Source organism: Hydra vulgaris, chromosome 06 (genome assembly GCF_038396675.1).
Source record: "Hydra vulgaris chromosome 06, alternate assembly HydraT2T_AEP".
Taxonomy (NCBI): domain Eukaryota; kingdom Metazoa; phylum Cnidaria; class Hydrozoa; order Anthoathecata; family Hydridae; genus Hydra; species Hydra vulgaris.
Window position 1 is genome coordinate 28,898,695 of NC_088925.1, and position 17,104 is coordinate 28,915,798.

Below are 17,104 nucleotides of genomic sequence, written 5' to 3' on the forward strand. Positions count from 1 at the left end.
GAAGCATCGTCTTCAACATGTGATATATCCATAGAAGAAGAAACAACATCTTCTAATAAAAAATTTGAAGAGGACGCAAGTTTAAAAATTCAAGATAATGATGCAAAAGGGGAAAACCTGGGTTATGTTGTAGTCCAGGAATAAGCAGAGAAATTTACAGAATTAAATTCTAAATCAGATCATTTGACCCAGTTTCATGACCGAGATGAAAAGGATGACACGAATATTATTAACTTGGATACTACTGAAGTAAGCAGTGAAACAACAAATTTGACTTTGCTCATGGGGAATTTGAGTGTTTTAATAGATAATCTTAAAGATTGTAATGACATTTATAAAAAATATTGTAAAGAAGAATTAGTAAATGAAAAATTCGCTGTAATTGAAATTGTGAATGCAACAAGTTCTGTGGTGGAAATGTCAAAAAATGTTTTGAAAATGGGAAACGCTTTTATAAAAAAACTCGATACCAAAGCTCAAAATATTATAATTGACAAATCAGATTCATCAGCATTGATAAGCCATGACCCAGGTTTACGTCCACATACAATTACGGTTAATCAAAAATTGTATTTAATCCAGTTAAGGCCACACCAACCAAAACTTGCTAGTTTCCCAAGTGACAGTAAAAATAGATTTAATCCCCAGTGGTACAAAGAGTTTAAACATTTAAAATACAGCACCCAGAAGGATGTAACATTTTGTTTTGTCTGCCGCCTTTTCCCCAAGGGTGTTGGAAAGAAGGGAAAAACTGAAGATGCTATGATAAATGTTGGGGTGAGATCTCGGTCCAAGATGAAAAGCTATGGGAAAGACAAACTTGGAAAGCTTCAGGCGCACTCTACCTCTCAAGCACATAAAGTTGCATTAAGTGAATATTGTCACTTTCTTATGAAAAAAGGGCATATAGATCACCTTATTGATAAATCCAATAGACTTGCTCTAATAGAAGAGCAAATAATAGAGGCGCAGAATAGAAAAACTGTCGAAATTCTTATCGATACATGCAAGACTTTAGGAAGACAAGGGCTAGCGTTTAGAGAATCGGACAATGCTAATCAAGGTAACTTTATTGCAGTTGTTAATCTTATCTCTCGCCACAATCCCACACTAAAAGACTACATACACAAATCCATCGTCTCAAAATAAAATGATTAGTTTAATTGCAACTGAATTAAAGAGTAAGATCATTGATGAAATTAACAGCTCCAATTTTTTTTCTGTGATGGCTGACACTACTCTCAATATGTCACATAAGGATATAATGAGTATAGTTGTGAGAACAGCCAGTGAAAACTGTGAGATTCGGAAAGGCTTCTGAAATCCGTCGAATTCACTGATAAGACTGGAAAAGGGATGGCTGAGCTAATTTTATCTTCTTTACGTAAAGAAGGTATTGACACATCAAAGATGGCTTTTCAGTCGTATGACTACGCGAGTTCAATTTCTAGACAATTTAAAGGAGTACAAAAGTATATAACAGAAAAAGTTGGCCATAATGTACCTTACATACCTTGTCAAGACCACAAAACAAACACTGCTCTTGAACATGCCTGCAATGTTAATGCTTTAATACGAGAATTGTTTAATGTCCTCGAACAGTTGCATGTTTTTTTCACATCAAGCACAAAAAGATTTAGTCATTTAAAAGAAAAACTTGAAGACATTGACATTGCAATACAGCTTGTAAACCTGTCAAGAACAAGATGGACCGCATGAGCAAAATTGTTAAGGCTTTAAATCAGTGTTTGGTGAAGGGTATTGATCTTCTTCAGAGCATATCAAATAATAAGATTTTTGATACTAACACAAGAACTAAAGCAATGGGACTTCTGAAAAAAGTAACAATTTTTGATTTCATTATTACTCTTTTCTTCATGAAGAATATCATTGAGAAGATAAAAATGTTAACAGAAATCTTAGAAAGTCCAAACTTCAATGTCATTGACAGCATTAATGTAATTGAAAGTACTGCCAAGAACATACAAAATATCAGTAATGATACAGATGCTATGAATAATTTGATTGAAAGTGCAGTAATATTTTCTAGGTAATTACACATTGATGCAGAAAACGATTACGAACGACACCATAGATTGATAGCAATGGAGATGAAAGCTTTTTACTGGAAAGAATCCAAAGAGGTCATTGACTCTCAAGCCATGGGTTTAACCAAAAACTCGGCAGCATTAAAGGAAATATTGCCCCTATCACCTAAATTTTTAGTTAGTCCGTTAAATAAGAATAATTTGAGTATTGAAAACTTAACAAAAGCAAGCAAACTTTTTCCTCCTGGATACAAGGATCATATTCCAGACGTTCATGTGCTGAAAGGCCAGATGGAAATTTTGATAGATATCTGTTAAGAAGAAGGTGATGAGGATTTTAAGTCATCAAGAACACCAGCCAAGACGCTGCAAAACATTTTGTACCATGTTGTGAAGTTAAAGGATATACTGAAACAAGCCCATAAACTATGCATTTTTGTAATCACAGCTGCTTATGGTGTAGTATCAAATGAGCGTTCTTTTAGTCAACTCAAGATTGTAAAATCACATCTGAGAACAACAATGAGTGACGAGAGATTGGATAGTCTCATGCTACTGAAGTGCGAAAAAGAACTTTGTAAAGGAGTTAACCCCGAACATCTTGTTAAATGATGGGTTCAGTTGAAGAAACGTCATACTAAAATCAAACAGTAGACAAAAAAAGATAGACTGATGATAAAATATTGTGCGTATAAGTTTTATTATAAAATAATATTTTGCAAATTTCTTTGTACTAACTCATTTCCGTTAAACTTTAAACTGCTATATATGCTGCCAGAATGGTTTGTAAAGTTTATTGGATTTGTAAATTGTAACATTTTTTTGGACTAATGCAATTTCATTATGAATGGGTAAAACTTTTAGATGTTTTTTGAATTGAATATTTTGTATATATGTAAAGGAAGCTATGTTTTGTTAATAGAAGTTAATAAATACTGATAATTGGCAATTCATGAGAGTGAGTGCAGTGTAGTATAACAATCAGTAGATTTTGTAAATAGGACAGAAATTGATTTCTTGAACTCTTGAATTATAAAAAACAGTTGTGAAAACTATGTTAAGCAGTTGGGAAAAACAAGGTCTTTTCCCCTTCCTACCCCCCCCTCCCCCTGGAATTTTCTCACGCAATGCCCCTGCATATATATATTATATATTACATAAATTATCTTTTACACAAGTTAAATATTACAATAATTAAATTTAATATTACATTTTTTATTATTATTCAACATAAATTAATTTCTTTCTTATCTCGACAATTGTATAAATGAATTAAAATAAATATATATTTTTTTCCATTATTTTTTAAAATAACGGCTTTGCAAATAATTATGATTTTTTACTTTTAAAAAGTTATTAAACCTTTAACAGTCCATGCCGTATTATTACGCAAATTTAAAGTGGTTTCTAAATTTCCATGCTGTAATATTACGCAAACAGAAAGTTGTTTCCAAATGACCATGCCATAATATTACGGTTTTATAATGATTAATTAATATGATTATGCGGGCATATGAGTATAACATTAGATTTGGTTAAACAATTTCAGAAAATTTAAGTTAGAAATATTTTTATAAGTTTACCATAATAATTCTAATACATTCATTTTCTTAGTAAAAATAACCTAATAAAAAAAAGCATTCTGTTGAGTTTTCGATAACAAAAATATATCAACTAAATTGTATTTTATATATAATAATATATGTATGTAACAAAATATTATCAAAGTCTAAAAATGCACTCTACAAATTAAAATCTTTTCAAACTCTCTTTTTAACTTTCTATTTTATGATTTTTATGATGGGTTCCATATCAATGCACTCATTCAAATCAAATGTCATTATGCTATGTATTTTGCTAACTCTCAACACAATCCTAGAACTTGAAAAAATAGCATCAGCGCCTTAGCGCCTCATTGATCCAAAAAGGAGGATGTTGTTTAGTTTGAATGAGGCCTACACCTTAAGGCGAAAAGCAAATGCCTTGCACTGAGGGGCATGCCTCACCACCTTGAGGCAGCACTTTTTTAAACTTTGCTTGTAATAATTAAATAAAAAACCTCTTTAGATATAACTCTGTTATCAATTTTTCAATAGAATATATCAAGGGTGTTTCGATACCCTTGTTATTAAATACCCTCGTTATTAAATTATATTTATACTTGATGTTTCAAGTATAAATATAATTTAATAATATTATTTATTTTTCAAAATAATATTTTGAGGGAGTCTAAACTCCCTCAAAATATTATTTTTAAAAAGAAATAATAGAGTTATATCCATAGAAGTTTTTTATTCATTTATAAAAAAATAAACTCTTTATAAGATGTTATATAAAGTTTGTAATAATTAATATTTTTTAATTTTTTTGATAAAATCAATTAAAAAAAAAATTAAAATGTCAAAAGTGGCGCTAATATATAATAAAATTTAATGTATACTATTTTTTAACTAATATTTTTTTGTTTTGTTTTTAATTTTTTTTAAATGCTGTAATTATTTTTGTTATTTGTTATGAGAAATTGTCTAAATAAATATTCTTGCGCTTGCAAGATGATAAAGAAAAGTTTTTTTATTAAATTTCTTTTATGGTTTCTTTTTTTACGTATCATATAACATCTTTTTTTTCTTTTGCTGAACATTTTTGATGGAAAAGTTAAGCTAATAAAATAAAATTTTCTCTGTTTTTTCTTAAGTTATTAAATTTGTAAATAGCATGAATATCAAATGTAATTGTCATTTAAACTCTTTTACATAATCGTCAAACTTCACAAGTGGTTTTTATAAAGTAAATTACCTCTTTTATCTTACCGCTGAAACAATATCTTTAGACTTATTTTAAATTTTAAAAATTGATAAAATATGAAAATGAAGCTGTTTAGTTGACGTTGAAGCTGATGTCAATGCTTAACTTTAGCAAAATTATTATTGTCCATTGTATTAAATTTTTTTAAACATATATACATTAAAAAAAATTTGAAAAATTTTTTAGTCAACAGTTATGAACATATATGTTTCTACCTTAAACAACATGAGGATTTAAAATCTGCCAATGGATTGCCTAAAAGTGTCATATCTGAAGTATTAAAAAATCTTGAGGGTGTTAATTCTTTTCATATGACTAATTTATTTGGCTTGTTAGCAGGGTTAAGGTTGATTAAATACAAATTCAAATATGCAAATTCAAGATTCTTAAATACAAGTTCAAATTCAAGTATATGTAATCAGCATTTTCCAAAAACAAATACAACTAATTGTATTTTAGGTTATGAAAAAATACAAATATTTTAAACTTAATTTTTATTTTATTTAGTTAATTACTAAAGATCAACTTTATTTATTTAACTTTATTAACTTTATTTATTACTTGAATATTTATTTAACTTTATTAACTTTATTTATTACTTACATAATTATTTAACTTTATTAACTTTATTACTTACATATTTATTTAACTTTATTAACTTTATTTATTACTTAAATATTTAATTAACTTTATTAACTTTATTTATTACTTAAATATTTATTTAACTTTATTAACTTTATTTATTACTTAAATATTTATTTAACTTTATTAACTTTATTTATTACTTAAATATTTATTTCACTTTATTAAATTAAATATTTAATTAGTTGATTTTTGCTCATTCTATTAAATAACACTGGACAACAAATTTTAACTTTTTTTGTGTAACAACAGAAATTATATTTTTCTGGTGCAATTTTTCAGGCTGAGTTCAATATCATATTGAAATCGCTGTGTAAGCTATGTATCCATACAATTTATTATGTTTATGCGTGTATCATATAAAAATTTGTATGTATCAATATATGTATATGCATGTATCAATAAAAAATATGCATGTATCAATAAAAAACGTTTAGTCATTTCAAGTTAGACACTCTAGGGCGTTTATATGCTCGCAGTGTGTGCACAGCATCTGGACATTCTCTTGCTACTGTCTAACAGTAATCTGCCATCATTAAGGTGCTCTATCGACCTTGGTACCGTTTTTCCACCTCAGCCATCTCCTGATGAAAGCATTTACCATGTTAGTCGCTCACATCTGCACAATTGAATTGAAGAAGTCTAGATAAAGCATAAATTGGTGCTCCATTTACTTACGCGCTAAGCCATTTAATGTAAACAGTAACTCATTTCATGTAAGCCATTTTTATCATTTTTTATTATTTAAACAAGTCTAAAGAAATCATTTGTGGTAAAAGAAGTAATAAGTAGTAAGATAAAAAATTTAAAGTTATAAAAACCACAAAATTTAAAACATCAAAAGTGGCGCTGATATAAAATAAAATTTAGTTATGAAAACATAAACTCGTTATAAGATGTTACCACAAATGATTTCTTTAGACTTGTTTAAATAATAAAAAATGATAAAAATGGCTTACATGAAATGAGTTACTGTTTACATTAATTTTTGAAGTTTGAATGATGATTATGTAAAAAAGTTTGCATGATGTTGGCATATTCGCCCTGTTTATAAATGTAATAGCTTAAAAAAAACAAAGAAATTTGTTTTTTATTAACCTAGTTTTTTCATCAAAAATGGTCAGTAAAAGAAAGTAAAGAAAATGTTATTGGCGCATAAAAAAGAAATCATAAAATAAACATAATAAAAAATTTTTTATTTATCATCTTGCAAGAGCAAGAATATTTATTGAGACAATTTCTCATAACAAACAATAACAAAACTAATACCCAATTTAAAGAATAAATAATAAACATAACAAAAAATTATTAGCTTAAAAATAGTACACATTAAATTTTATTTTATATCAGCGCCACTTTTGATGTTTTAAATTTTGTTTGTTTGTTTTGTTATAATGATTGATTTTATCAAAAAAATAAAAAAACATTATTACAAACTTTCAACACAACATCTTATAACGAGTTTATGTTTTCATAATTAAAAAAAACTATGGATATAACTCTATTAATAATTTTTATTTTTGAATACTTTGTTTATATTTATAAGTTTTATTTTGAAAAAAATAATAGTTTAGAAAAATAATATTATATAATAGTTATATCACTTTTTTATAAATAACAGATTGTGCGATATCTAAAAAGTAAAAACAGAAATTTCTGTTTTTACTTATAATTTTATGATGTCAAAATCACAACTAGCTAATTGGCTTAGTCTTTTTTTATTTGAAACAAGGTGCTACATGAGTCACATTCTTGACACCAGGTTCTAAGGATTGTCTCTCAGGCCATTCCCGTTTGAAGTAATGATCCACCCTCACTCAGCAATCCCACTCACAGAGAAAGCAACAGAATTTTGTATAACCAAGCTGCAATCCTAGAATAAGTGCTACAACTTTTCAAGTTGAAGCTGATGGTAGAGTGTTTGCATTGTGTAGAAGTACAGCCTTGAGACTTGTCTTTGACAAGGCTATAAATAGTCTCCATTCTTCATTAGCATACTGTATCTTTAGTTTATCCATCAAACCAGCCACATTATGACAATAGACAACTTGTTCTGTCATTGAAAAATATGGTTTAATTTACTGTGCTTGCTGCGAAATACACTTATATTCAAACATTATCTTGAAGTAGATTCACTGTTGCAATCTGGGTTATAATAGCTATTGCTCTTAGATTAGTCTTAAATTTTGAGAGATTCGATGAGGATCATCGTCAACTGCAGTAAGTAGAAATGTTATATATTCTGAAGTTGATGGCTCTGAAGCTTCTACATTGTCATTGGCATCATCATCATCATCGCAACTCAAAAAAAATAAACTGGGGCACTGGTCTCAAGGCACTTGAAATATTTGGATATTGCATTGATTATGTCATCTTCTTTATGATGCCATGATCTATGAAGGTCATTCAAAAGTAACAGTTGATAACATGATCAGTTGGTTCCCTCCAAATCATGGGTACCGCAAATGGCATGGCTTGTCTTTTGCCATGCAACCAGTTAGATATCCTTGCACTACAAAAAGTACAACAAATGTGAGGGTTGTTCTTGAACTCCCAACTTACAACCTAAGTACAAATGGTAAGCTTTCTTGATAACTGGTGTGATTGTACGTTTCTGTGAAACCAATGTCATTTTGTCACAGATATAAAAGAATGAATTCAGACTATTGACACAATTTCTTGCCATGTTTGATTAAAATTAATCAAATAATGTGACTGTATGTTGTAATAAAATCTGAAACAAACAGATAAAACAGTTAAATGAAAAATATATGAAACAAAAAATATGATTAAAGAAGTCAACACATTCAATGAAAAACCATGAAACCAATTGACAAGACCTTTAGCAGAAACTTTGAAACTAGAGCTTAACAAAATTTTTCAATATCAGATTTGTGTTCAGCAGTTTATTTCAGTTATTTTTGTTTCCGTTATAATTTCTCTGTTGACCAGTATATTATATTAATTTTAAGGAGGTATTTGAAGAAAACCTTTCATACTCAAAAATATTTCTACTTAAAAAATAAAAGAAAAGAATAGACTGTTACTTTCCTTATATGTTTCTTCAAACAATTTTTTTTATGTATTTTAATTTATTATTTTCAACTTAATATGATGATATTGAAGAAGAATTACTAAAATTATTCGATGATGAACAATTATAAAACAATACTGATGAAATAATATAGGGTCAATTCATTATATTAGAACCAATATCCTGTGGGACACCATCTCTGATTTTCCTGATTTTTACATGTTATTATGTGCAGTGTGTAGATGAGTTAAATTTTAAAAAATTTAGAACTTTTTTCTCAATTTTAACAAGTACTTTTTTCTAGATTTTTTTTTTGAAGTTCTCTCCTTAAAAAAGTGGTTTCTATTAACTTGTATCATATTGGAAAAAAGTTATAACTTCCTCAACTTGAAAAAAACTGAAAATCATTAAAGTATGTATAAATAAAGTTAAATGCAGTATTTTTTTATTCATCCACAAGTCTTTACATGTAAGTTTTTTGATTAACTACTACTGTCGGCAATAAATAGGCAAAATATAAGCAGCTTGTTGAAATTTAGAACTCAAGTATATCTAAAAGTATATTATTACCCCTTCACCAAAAAACCCAATTTTCAGCCATTTTGAAATGCTTGAAAATTTTTCTAACACTAATTTTTCTAAATAATTATTATGATATAAAGTTAACCGCATATAAGACCATAAGACTTAACTATCTAAAAATGCAAACATTTTAAACTTGTTCACACTAAAAATGCCAACATTTTTAAATAATCTTATTTTTTAACTATCAATGGATAAATGCATTGTTGGAAACCATGCATTTAACCATCATTATTGTTTATATGTGATACTTTTAAAATATTTAAATTAATTTTAAACTGAAAGCATTATTTCTTTAAATTTTATTTTATTATAGGTGAATCGCCTATAATAAAATTAAGTTTAATTTCTGATTAAGTTGCTAATAATTCAGTACACAAGGGGCACAATAACACAAAGGGCAGTGGCTTCAGGCATCAATGGTTATGTGAAGTAGAGAAGATGAGACCATAATAATAGTATAATCATAATTTAAAATCTTTAATGTTGAACTTCCTATAAAAGTTTGAAAAGGAAGTACAGCTGACTCTCGATATCTTGAACTCTCAGAGGACAGGGATAAAAGTTCAAGATATTGAAATATTGAGAGGATTTTGGCTCAAACAAGTGCGCATGGAACCGGAAATAAAGTTCTATCCTTTTAGATATTATGCAACCTTTCAGAACTTTACCAGAAACAGATAGAAGAAACCCAAGTCTAATGATATAGTTAAGATATAATCAAAATCCAAATCTTATGGTAAAAGCTTGAAAAAATGAAATTAAGCCAAAATGATAAAAATATTTTTGTTATAATTGTTCTTTAAAAAAATCATAATAGTATTATGATTTTCTTAAAGAACAATTGCCTTAAGTCCCAGCGTCTAATTGCTAAAACAAAGAAAAATAAAAAATCACGCACAGAAATGCTCTATAGCATTTAATTAACTTGTATTTTATATTTAAGTGCGTTGTATTTTTTAAAATATTTGATTTTTTGTATATATCATAAATATATTGCAATGGACTTTTAATTAAAAATAGTTAAAATGGCCTCTTTTTTTTTTGTTATAAAAGGTCAATCCTAAACAAGTTTTAAAATATTTTTTTTAATAAAATAGTACGAGACTTTTCTAAATACATTTTTAAAATTCTTCAGACTTAACTGATTTAAATATTTTTAGATTTTTATTTATATCTGAAACCAAAACAACTGCTAATACACATAAAGCAGTTGCTAAATGATTTGAGAATGTTCCTGCTGTCAAAGGAACTCGCTAATTATATAAAGGAACTTTTTATTATTTCCCACCTCAACATGTTATTTAAAAGTTTATGTATCATTAATGACCAGTAAATTTGACTTTTTTTATATGCTGGAAGATACTTGCTTACACCAAAGTCACTAAATATTTACATTACAAAAACACAACATGCTTTTACTTTCATCTTATTAAAAAAGAATAATAAATAAATAATTATATTTTATGGTCTTTAATTATCAAAGACCATAATATGACTAAGACCAATTAAAGTAAAAAACCAAACCTAATAATAAAATTTTTTAACAAGTTTTCGCTTTTTTTTATATTTTGTTATAAGATTCTTTAATACCCTTTGTATGTTATTATTAGCCTATGTACAGTGTTTTCCTTTATGTAAATCAGAACTCCTCCAACTTGTTTATTAATTTGTTCTTCAAACAAAACTCTTTTAAAACCTGGAAGATATTATTATGCTATTTTAGCGCGCAAAGTAAATGTGCATATTAGGGTTGACTTTTTAAAAAAAAATAATTTCCTCTGTCATAAATTGATAAACTTTTGTTAGAAAACATTGAAAACATATTCAGTTCCATTAGGTTGTAAAAAAAGGTTACCCCACAATTAAAATTAAGAATCCTCATTTATTTAATCTTGTTACTGCTACTACTAATACGTGTGGCTTTGCTGAAAATTATTTAAAACTTGTATAGATTAGAAGTGTTTAGAACTTTAGAACATCTTGGAAAATTCCAGAATATTTTAGATGACTTTAGAACATTCTGGAACAATTTAGAACATTCTGGAACAATTTAGAATATTATTACAATTTAGAATATATTATTACAATTTAGAATATATTAGAACAATTTAGAATATATTAGAATATATTCTAGAATAATTTAGACTGTGTATATATAGCTGCTTATCTAATTTTATAGTTATTACAGAAGCAAACATGGTGAAGTACAAGCCTAGCAATAGTAGCATTTAGAAGAACAAGGATGTCTGGACCAATAATTTAAAGACTCTCATAAAAGAAGAATGGTCCCTATGGAAGAATAATCACTGGAAGAAAAGTGCAGAATGCCTCTCCAAAAGTAAATTATAAGATGCTACCATTTCCTTGAACCAAAAATCAAAGGAAGAAAGGAGCGAATAGCGGAAATTTCCAAATAAGTCACCAAATTGTGAAGAATAAACTGAATTTTTCTCATGTATCTGATCAAGTTATATGAGCAAAGCTTGATAAAATACTGAAATGTTAATGAATGTGTCAAGCATGGAAGCTATGAACCCTTTAATGAAATTTTTGATATTACTTAAGTGGATGGAACATGGTTATCTTTCATGGACAAGCGATTGTACAATCTCCAAGTGGAAAGCAAAGGAACAATGGGATACTCTACAAGCCAAGCGGCCAGTAAAGAACAATCCATCCCTCTAAGAGACAAAAACTTTCTAATAGGTTATCCAACTCATCATCTTACTATTCTGGTTTTAGTGATTCTGACTGAGGATGACGACAGTGAACATGAAAATGATGAAGAAGATGAGACTACCCCTACACCAAGCAGAAAGCAACATAAAAGCAAAATTGCAGTCAACTTGATGACCTACGCAAGAGTATCAACAAACAAAGCTGCTAACATATGCAAGCAATTGGCTCGTGAAGGCATTGACATCCAACTCCATGTCAATCAGCTATTTACAAGTTAACAATCAAAGAGGCAATCAAGCTGAAAAAAAAAATGATTGAGAAGTTGCATATAGAAAGTTGGTCCTTACACTTTGATGGCAAGGACATCCACGGAATTGATTATCAAGTGGTCGTCTTTAAAAATTATGAATTTCACCTATGGAATTCAATATAGACGGTTGTCGCAAATACCACCAGCATTGACATTGGAAAAAAGAATGGTGTTGTTGTAACATCGCAACAAATGTTCACAGAGAAACGCATCAACAAACCTCAGTTTATCAGTTGTCAACACCATGTATTAGATAAAATTCTCCATTTGGTGATGGATGAAGAACTTGGAAGTAAAACACAATTGCCGAACATCGAATATTCATTTGTATCTCAACTATTGAAGGAGTGTGAACAACTGAAAACACAGTTTGATAACGGAATAGAAGTAATTTTTGAAACATCAGGTTGGAGAGGTGATATGAAATTTTTATTTCATCTCACTAGAGTGTTTTGATTTTTTTTTATGGAAAGGGACATTTTCCATTGATCAGGTTTCAGAAATTACACAACATCAGCAATGCGAGGTGGAATTCCAGAGCTATGCTAGCTATCCTGGCCAACAAGGACAGCTGCAGAGAGTATGTTGGTTTATATTGTATGGCTGGGCAGACCATTGGTTTACAGACCAACTTTACAATGAAAATGACTTTAACTTGGCTGAAGTACTGAATCCATACAAGAAGGCTTTAAGCTATTTAAAAAAACACTGGAAGCAAGAGTCATCCATACTACAGATCCCCAGAAGTAATCAATGCGCAGAGGGTGCAATCAAAGTAATGAAGGAAATGAATTCGTCATGCAAACATAAAGATGAATTGCACCGTCAATTACTTCTATCTTCTAAGAGCAAGGTCAACGGTCTGAGTCATTGTTGGATTGAAAATTTATTTTATTACATGACTATGACATTCTAAATACATTTGAATACATAGTAGTACTTATGTCACAATCGATTATTCAATGGCGAGGTGAATTTTTTTCAAAAGATGCAAATAATAGTTCATTTTGTGCTTTTTAGGTAAAAGTTCATCAAACTACAGTATAGGAGCATGGGGTTGAAAAAAATGTCATAGCCTTAATGCATATATGTGACTTCAGTGCCATCAGAATGCACTTTATTGATTGATAGTAGGGTTATGTGGTTTATAAGAACAACTTATACAAAAAGTATTTTTTAACAGTTACACAGGTAGCGACCCATTTTTTTGAAGAGTTCCTTGGTAGAAATTATTACAATTTTCAACAGCCCTAACTTTTAGATATATTTGTATTTTAAACTGCAACAAGCTGCTTATATTTTTTCCATTTATTCCAGACTGTAGTTGCAGTTAATAACCCCCTCTCCTAAAGCATGACAATTTATGGACGACCCCGTTATACACATAATAATATGTAAAAATTAGAAATGGTGTCCCACAATGTTTGCTTTAAATTGGTTGAAATATAATGAACTGACCTTATACTAAATAGAAGAATGAAAGTCTTTTATTTAGTATTTTATAAAACGAAAGTTGTAAGCAAAAATTAATGTTTTATATAAATACTTAAAATACAAGACTTGATAGGTATAAAATGTATAAATTAAATTAATATGATACACAAAAATAAAATTAATAAAACAAAATTTAAATATACAAATAAATATTTTTTATATAAGAATTTGTAAAAACATTATAAATAAACCAAAACAACTAAATTTAAAAATATATAAGTATATTTTCAATAGAGAGAATGATATTTTTTAATTTCCTTTTAAATGCGAAAAAGTTCCAGTTGTGAGAAAAATCAAAATGTTTCAAAATTATTATACTGTTCCATAAAAACGCCCCTCGAAAATAAATGCAATACTTGCATAAATTGGTTTTGAAAACTGGTTGAAGAAGGAAATTATCATTTCTTAAATTATATTTATTTTTTTCTTTTAAGGAATATAAATTGTCAAAAGAAAATTGTGAAAAATTTTCAAAATGTTTTGTTAAAAATGAAAAAGATTATTTGTTACAACAAGGTTAACAACAAATATCTTGGTTTTTCCAAACACAAAAAATGCCAGTCAATATAGTTTATGGAATTATAAATACATTTTCATTAAATACAAATATTTAAAAAAAATGCAATTTCTTAATCAAATACTATTTGACCCCAACCCTGCTGATAAGTACTGCAAAACTATTTTTTCCTATAGCCTGAAATGAATTTGTTTATTTTATATAATTATTTTTTCTGTTAAGTTATTTAAACCAAGCGTTTTAAACATTTAGTTTTTTATCCTTTGATAGAATGAAAACAGTGTTTCATTTTAACATTATTAACTCAAAATATTGCAATTTTCTTGTTCATTTTTACCACCAAAAATTTTATTACTTCCCAAATTATTATTATTTATTTTTTGAAATTTTATATTTATTAAAAATATGATACGCTATTATACAATGCCATCTTTTTAGCCAAATCAGACTACCATTCTTATGACACAACAACCAGGGATTATAACAAATGCGATTTATACAGGACCACCTCCAGATAATCACAGTGCACTTGCATGGTTAACTTGTTTGTTTTGCTGTTGGCCACTGGGCATTGTTTCGATAATAAAGTCCATGGAGGTTAATCCTACTTTTTTGTTAAAATAAGAAAAATTTAAGAACAATATTTTATTTGAAGTTTATTTTTATTTTAAATTTTGTACTTTTATTTTAAACACGACTATATTTAGGTCAACACTGCTATTGGGCAAGGAGATACAATGCGGGCTCGAATGGCTTCTGAATCTGCAAGAAAATTTGGCTATGCTTCTTTGGGTTGTGGGATTTTTCTCCATGCTATATGGATAATCTTTTTAATTATCTATCTGGTTGTAATTATTCCTTCTTTGAGAAGTTATAGTAATAATTGGAATAACATAGGTTAACTTGTTGGTATGGTAACCTTTAGAGTCAAATCTTTCTGTGTTTACATTAAATTTACTATACATTTGATTTTAATGATTTTGTAACGTTTTGAGGAATTAAAATTAACCAATTCTATGAAAATATTCTATGAAATTTTGTTACGTTATAAGCAATTAAAAGTAACCGATTCTATGAAAATGTCCTATGAAATTTTTTTCAAAGTAATTTTCAACTTTTATTTTTACTGCTAATTATTTTAATTGTTTTGCTTTTTAATGTTTGAAATATTATACGGAAGGAAACTATTTTAATTATATAATGTAAGGTAATATATTACATATAGTGATTTTAAATGTATTATATATAAATATGTGATATATGTTGATTTTGAATTTATATTATTTGAATATATGATTAAAGATAATTTTAAATAATGTTTAATATAATAATTTGATTTTATTTTTTTGTAATTTTGATAATATATACTATAAAAATACTGTTGGTTGTAATGTTATCATTAACGTAATTTCGTTCAATGTGGTTTTTATTAGAATTTTAATAAGGAATTATTAAAATTTTTATAAAAGCTGATATTGTGCGAGAATATGTAATATTAGATGTCTAAATCTTTAACTTTGTGGAAATATTTTTTCTTTTTTTTTTTGTGAGACCATTAACTGTGACGAAAATCGGTTTGTTGCTAAATTTATTTACTCAAACTTAAATTTTTTAACTATTTTCAAGCCTAATTTTAGGTTAGTAAACCTTTTTTTAGTTTAATTTAGATTTTTTTTTTGTATGCCATTACCTTTATATTAAATTTACTATCAAAAATATCTTCAAATTATTTTTAATGTTATATCGAGTTTGAAGTTATTTGTTGAATTCATATTGAAGATGATGTTTAATTCATCAGAATACATAATATTTTATATTATATATTTTATTGAATCTGTCATATTTTGTATATGAAATAATTATTTTATATGTAGAGAAAAATATAAAATATAATTATGTTAAATATAAACTTTATAAAAATTGTAATGGGTTGGAAAAGTTTCTTAAAACTTTTTTATTGTTTGTATTTTTTAAATTAGGTTTGAAGAATTCAAATGGCAAATAGTATTAATTATGCAAGAATTTTAAACTGCTTGAATTGTTATTTCACAAAAAGGTTATTCAACACTACATCTAACCTTGAGAGACTTCGTTCAGAGTGGAGGAGAAATAGGGCTCCAGCTAACACAAAGCTTGGCACAGAAAATATTACCGAAGTAAGAAAGGCTTACGGAGGATTTAAAAAGTGGAAAGCTGTCACAGTGAAGAGTGGTAAATATAGTTTAACATCTCAAAATATAGATCCTGAGGAACTGCAACTTGTAGATATTGCTCATTGTACTCAAGCTTATGAAGAGAAAGTTATAACATTGCACACGTATGTTATTGTAGATGTCAACCCTTTAAAAGATAAAATTAATATTGAAAAGCTGAGCTTAAGTGATTCCACCTACATACATATTAAAGAGTTGTTTGATTCGGGTAAACTGTATGCAAAAGTTACTACAAAACCAGGGCAGGTTGGATTGTGTGATGGGTACATTGTAGAAGGGTTGGAATTAGATAATTTAGTTAATAAGATAAAGAATTATCGATCTGTATTAAAATAGTTTATAGGAAATTACATTTAAAATTTGTTTGTTGTCATTTGAAACGAAAATCTTCTAAATGGTTTGCTATCATTTATAATATACAATATAATATTAACTTTAGGTAATGCAAATATTACGCGCAAAGAAATTTAAATATTACGCGCAAATTTTGAAGCTGTCTGGTTTTTGGGCAAATTGTTATAAAGAAATATTTTAGTTTTATACATATAATGAAATATTTATATTGAAATCAATAAAAAAAGTTTTATAAACTGTATTTAAAGAATCTAAATAATAAAAATATAAATCAATATAATATGTAAGTTTGAAAACAAATATAACTTTTTTTTTTAAATTAATGTATTTAGATATATTTTTTTAATTTAAATTTATATATGCTTTGCAATTTAAATATTTCGCTTTTATACTTTAAAACAAATTATTTTCTTTAAAATCATG

At 27.5% G+C, this 17,104-nt stretch overlaps 2 protein-coding genes across 2 annotated transcripts in view; both read left to right on the plus strand.

The window, feature by feature from the left end:
- The window catches only part of LOC100215142 (proline rich transmembrane protein 1B), a 41,041-nt gene extending 25,670 nt beyond the window's left edge, over positions 1 to 15,371 (plus strand). The window contains exons 3-4 of the mRNA XM_065799807.1: positions 14,553 to 14,711; positions 14,822 to 15,371. Coding sequence (XP_065655879.1) covers positions 14,553 to 14,711; positions 14,822 to 15,016 — 354 coding nt within the window. The 3' untranslated portion in view covers positions 15,017 to 15,371. The remainder of the gene's footprint in view (positions 1 to 14,552; positions 14,712 to 14,821) is intronic.
- A 737-nt stretch (positions 15,372 to 16,108) lies between these two features.
- On the plus strand, positions 16,109 to 16,663 carry LOC100204463 (small ribosomal subunit protein eS8). The gene has a single exon (XM_065798622.1). The coding sequence runs from the start codon at positions 16,109 to 16,111 to the stop codon at positions 16,661 to 16,663; it is 555 nt and encodes a 184-aa protein (XP_065654694.1).
- The last annotated feature ends 441 nt before the right edge of the window (positions 16,664 to 17,104 follow it).

What these genes read in the sequence shown, in the direction of transcription:
- LOC100204463 (XM_065798622.1), top strand. Translation starts at nt 16,109, where the DNA reads ATGGCAAATAGTATTAATTATGCAAGAATTTTAAACTGCTTGAATTGT.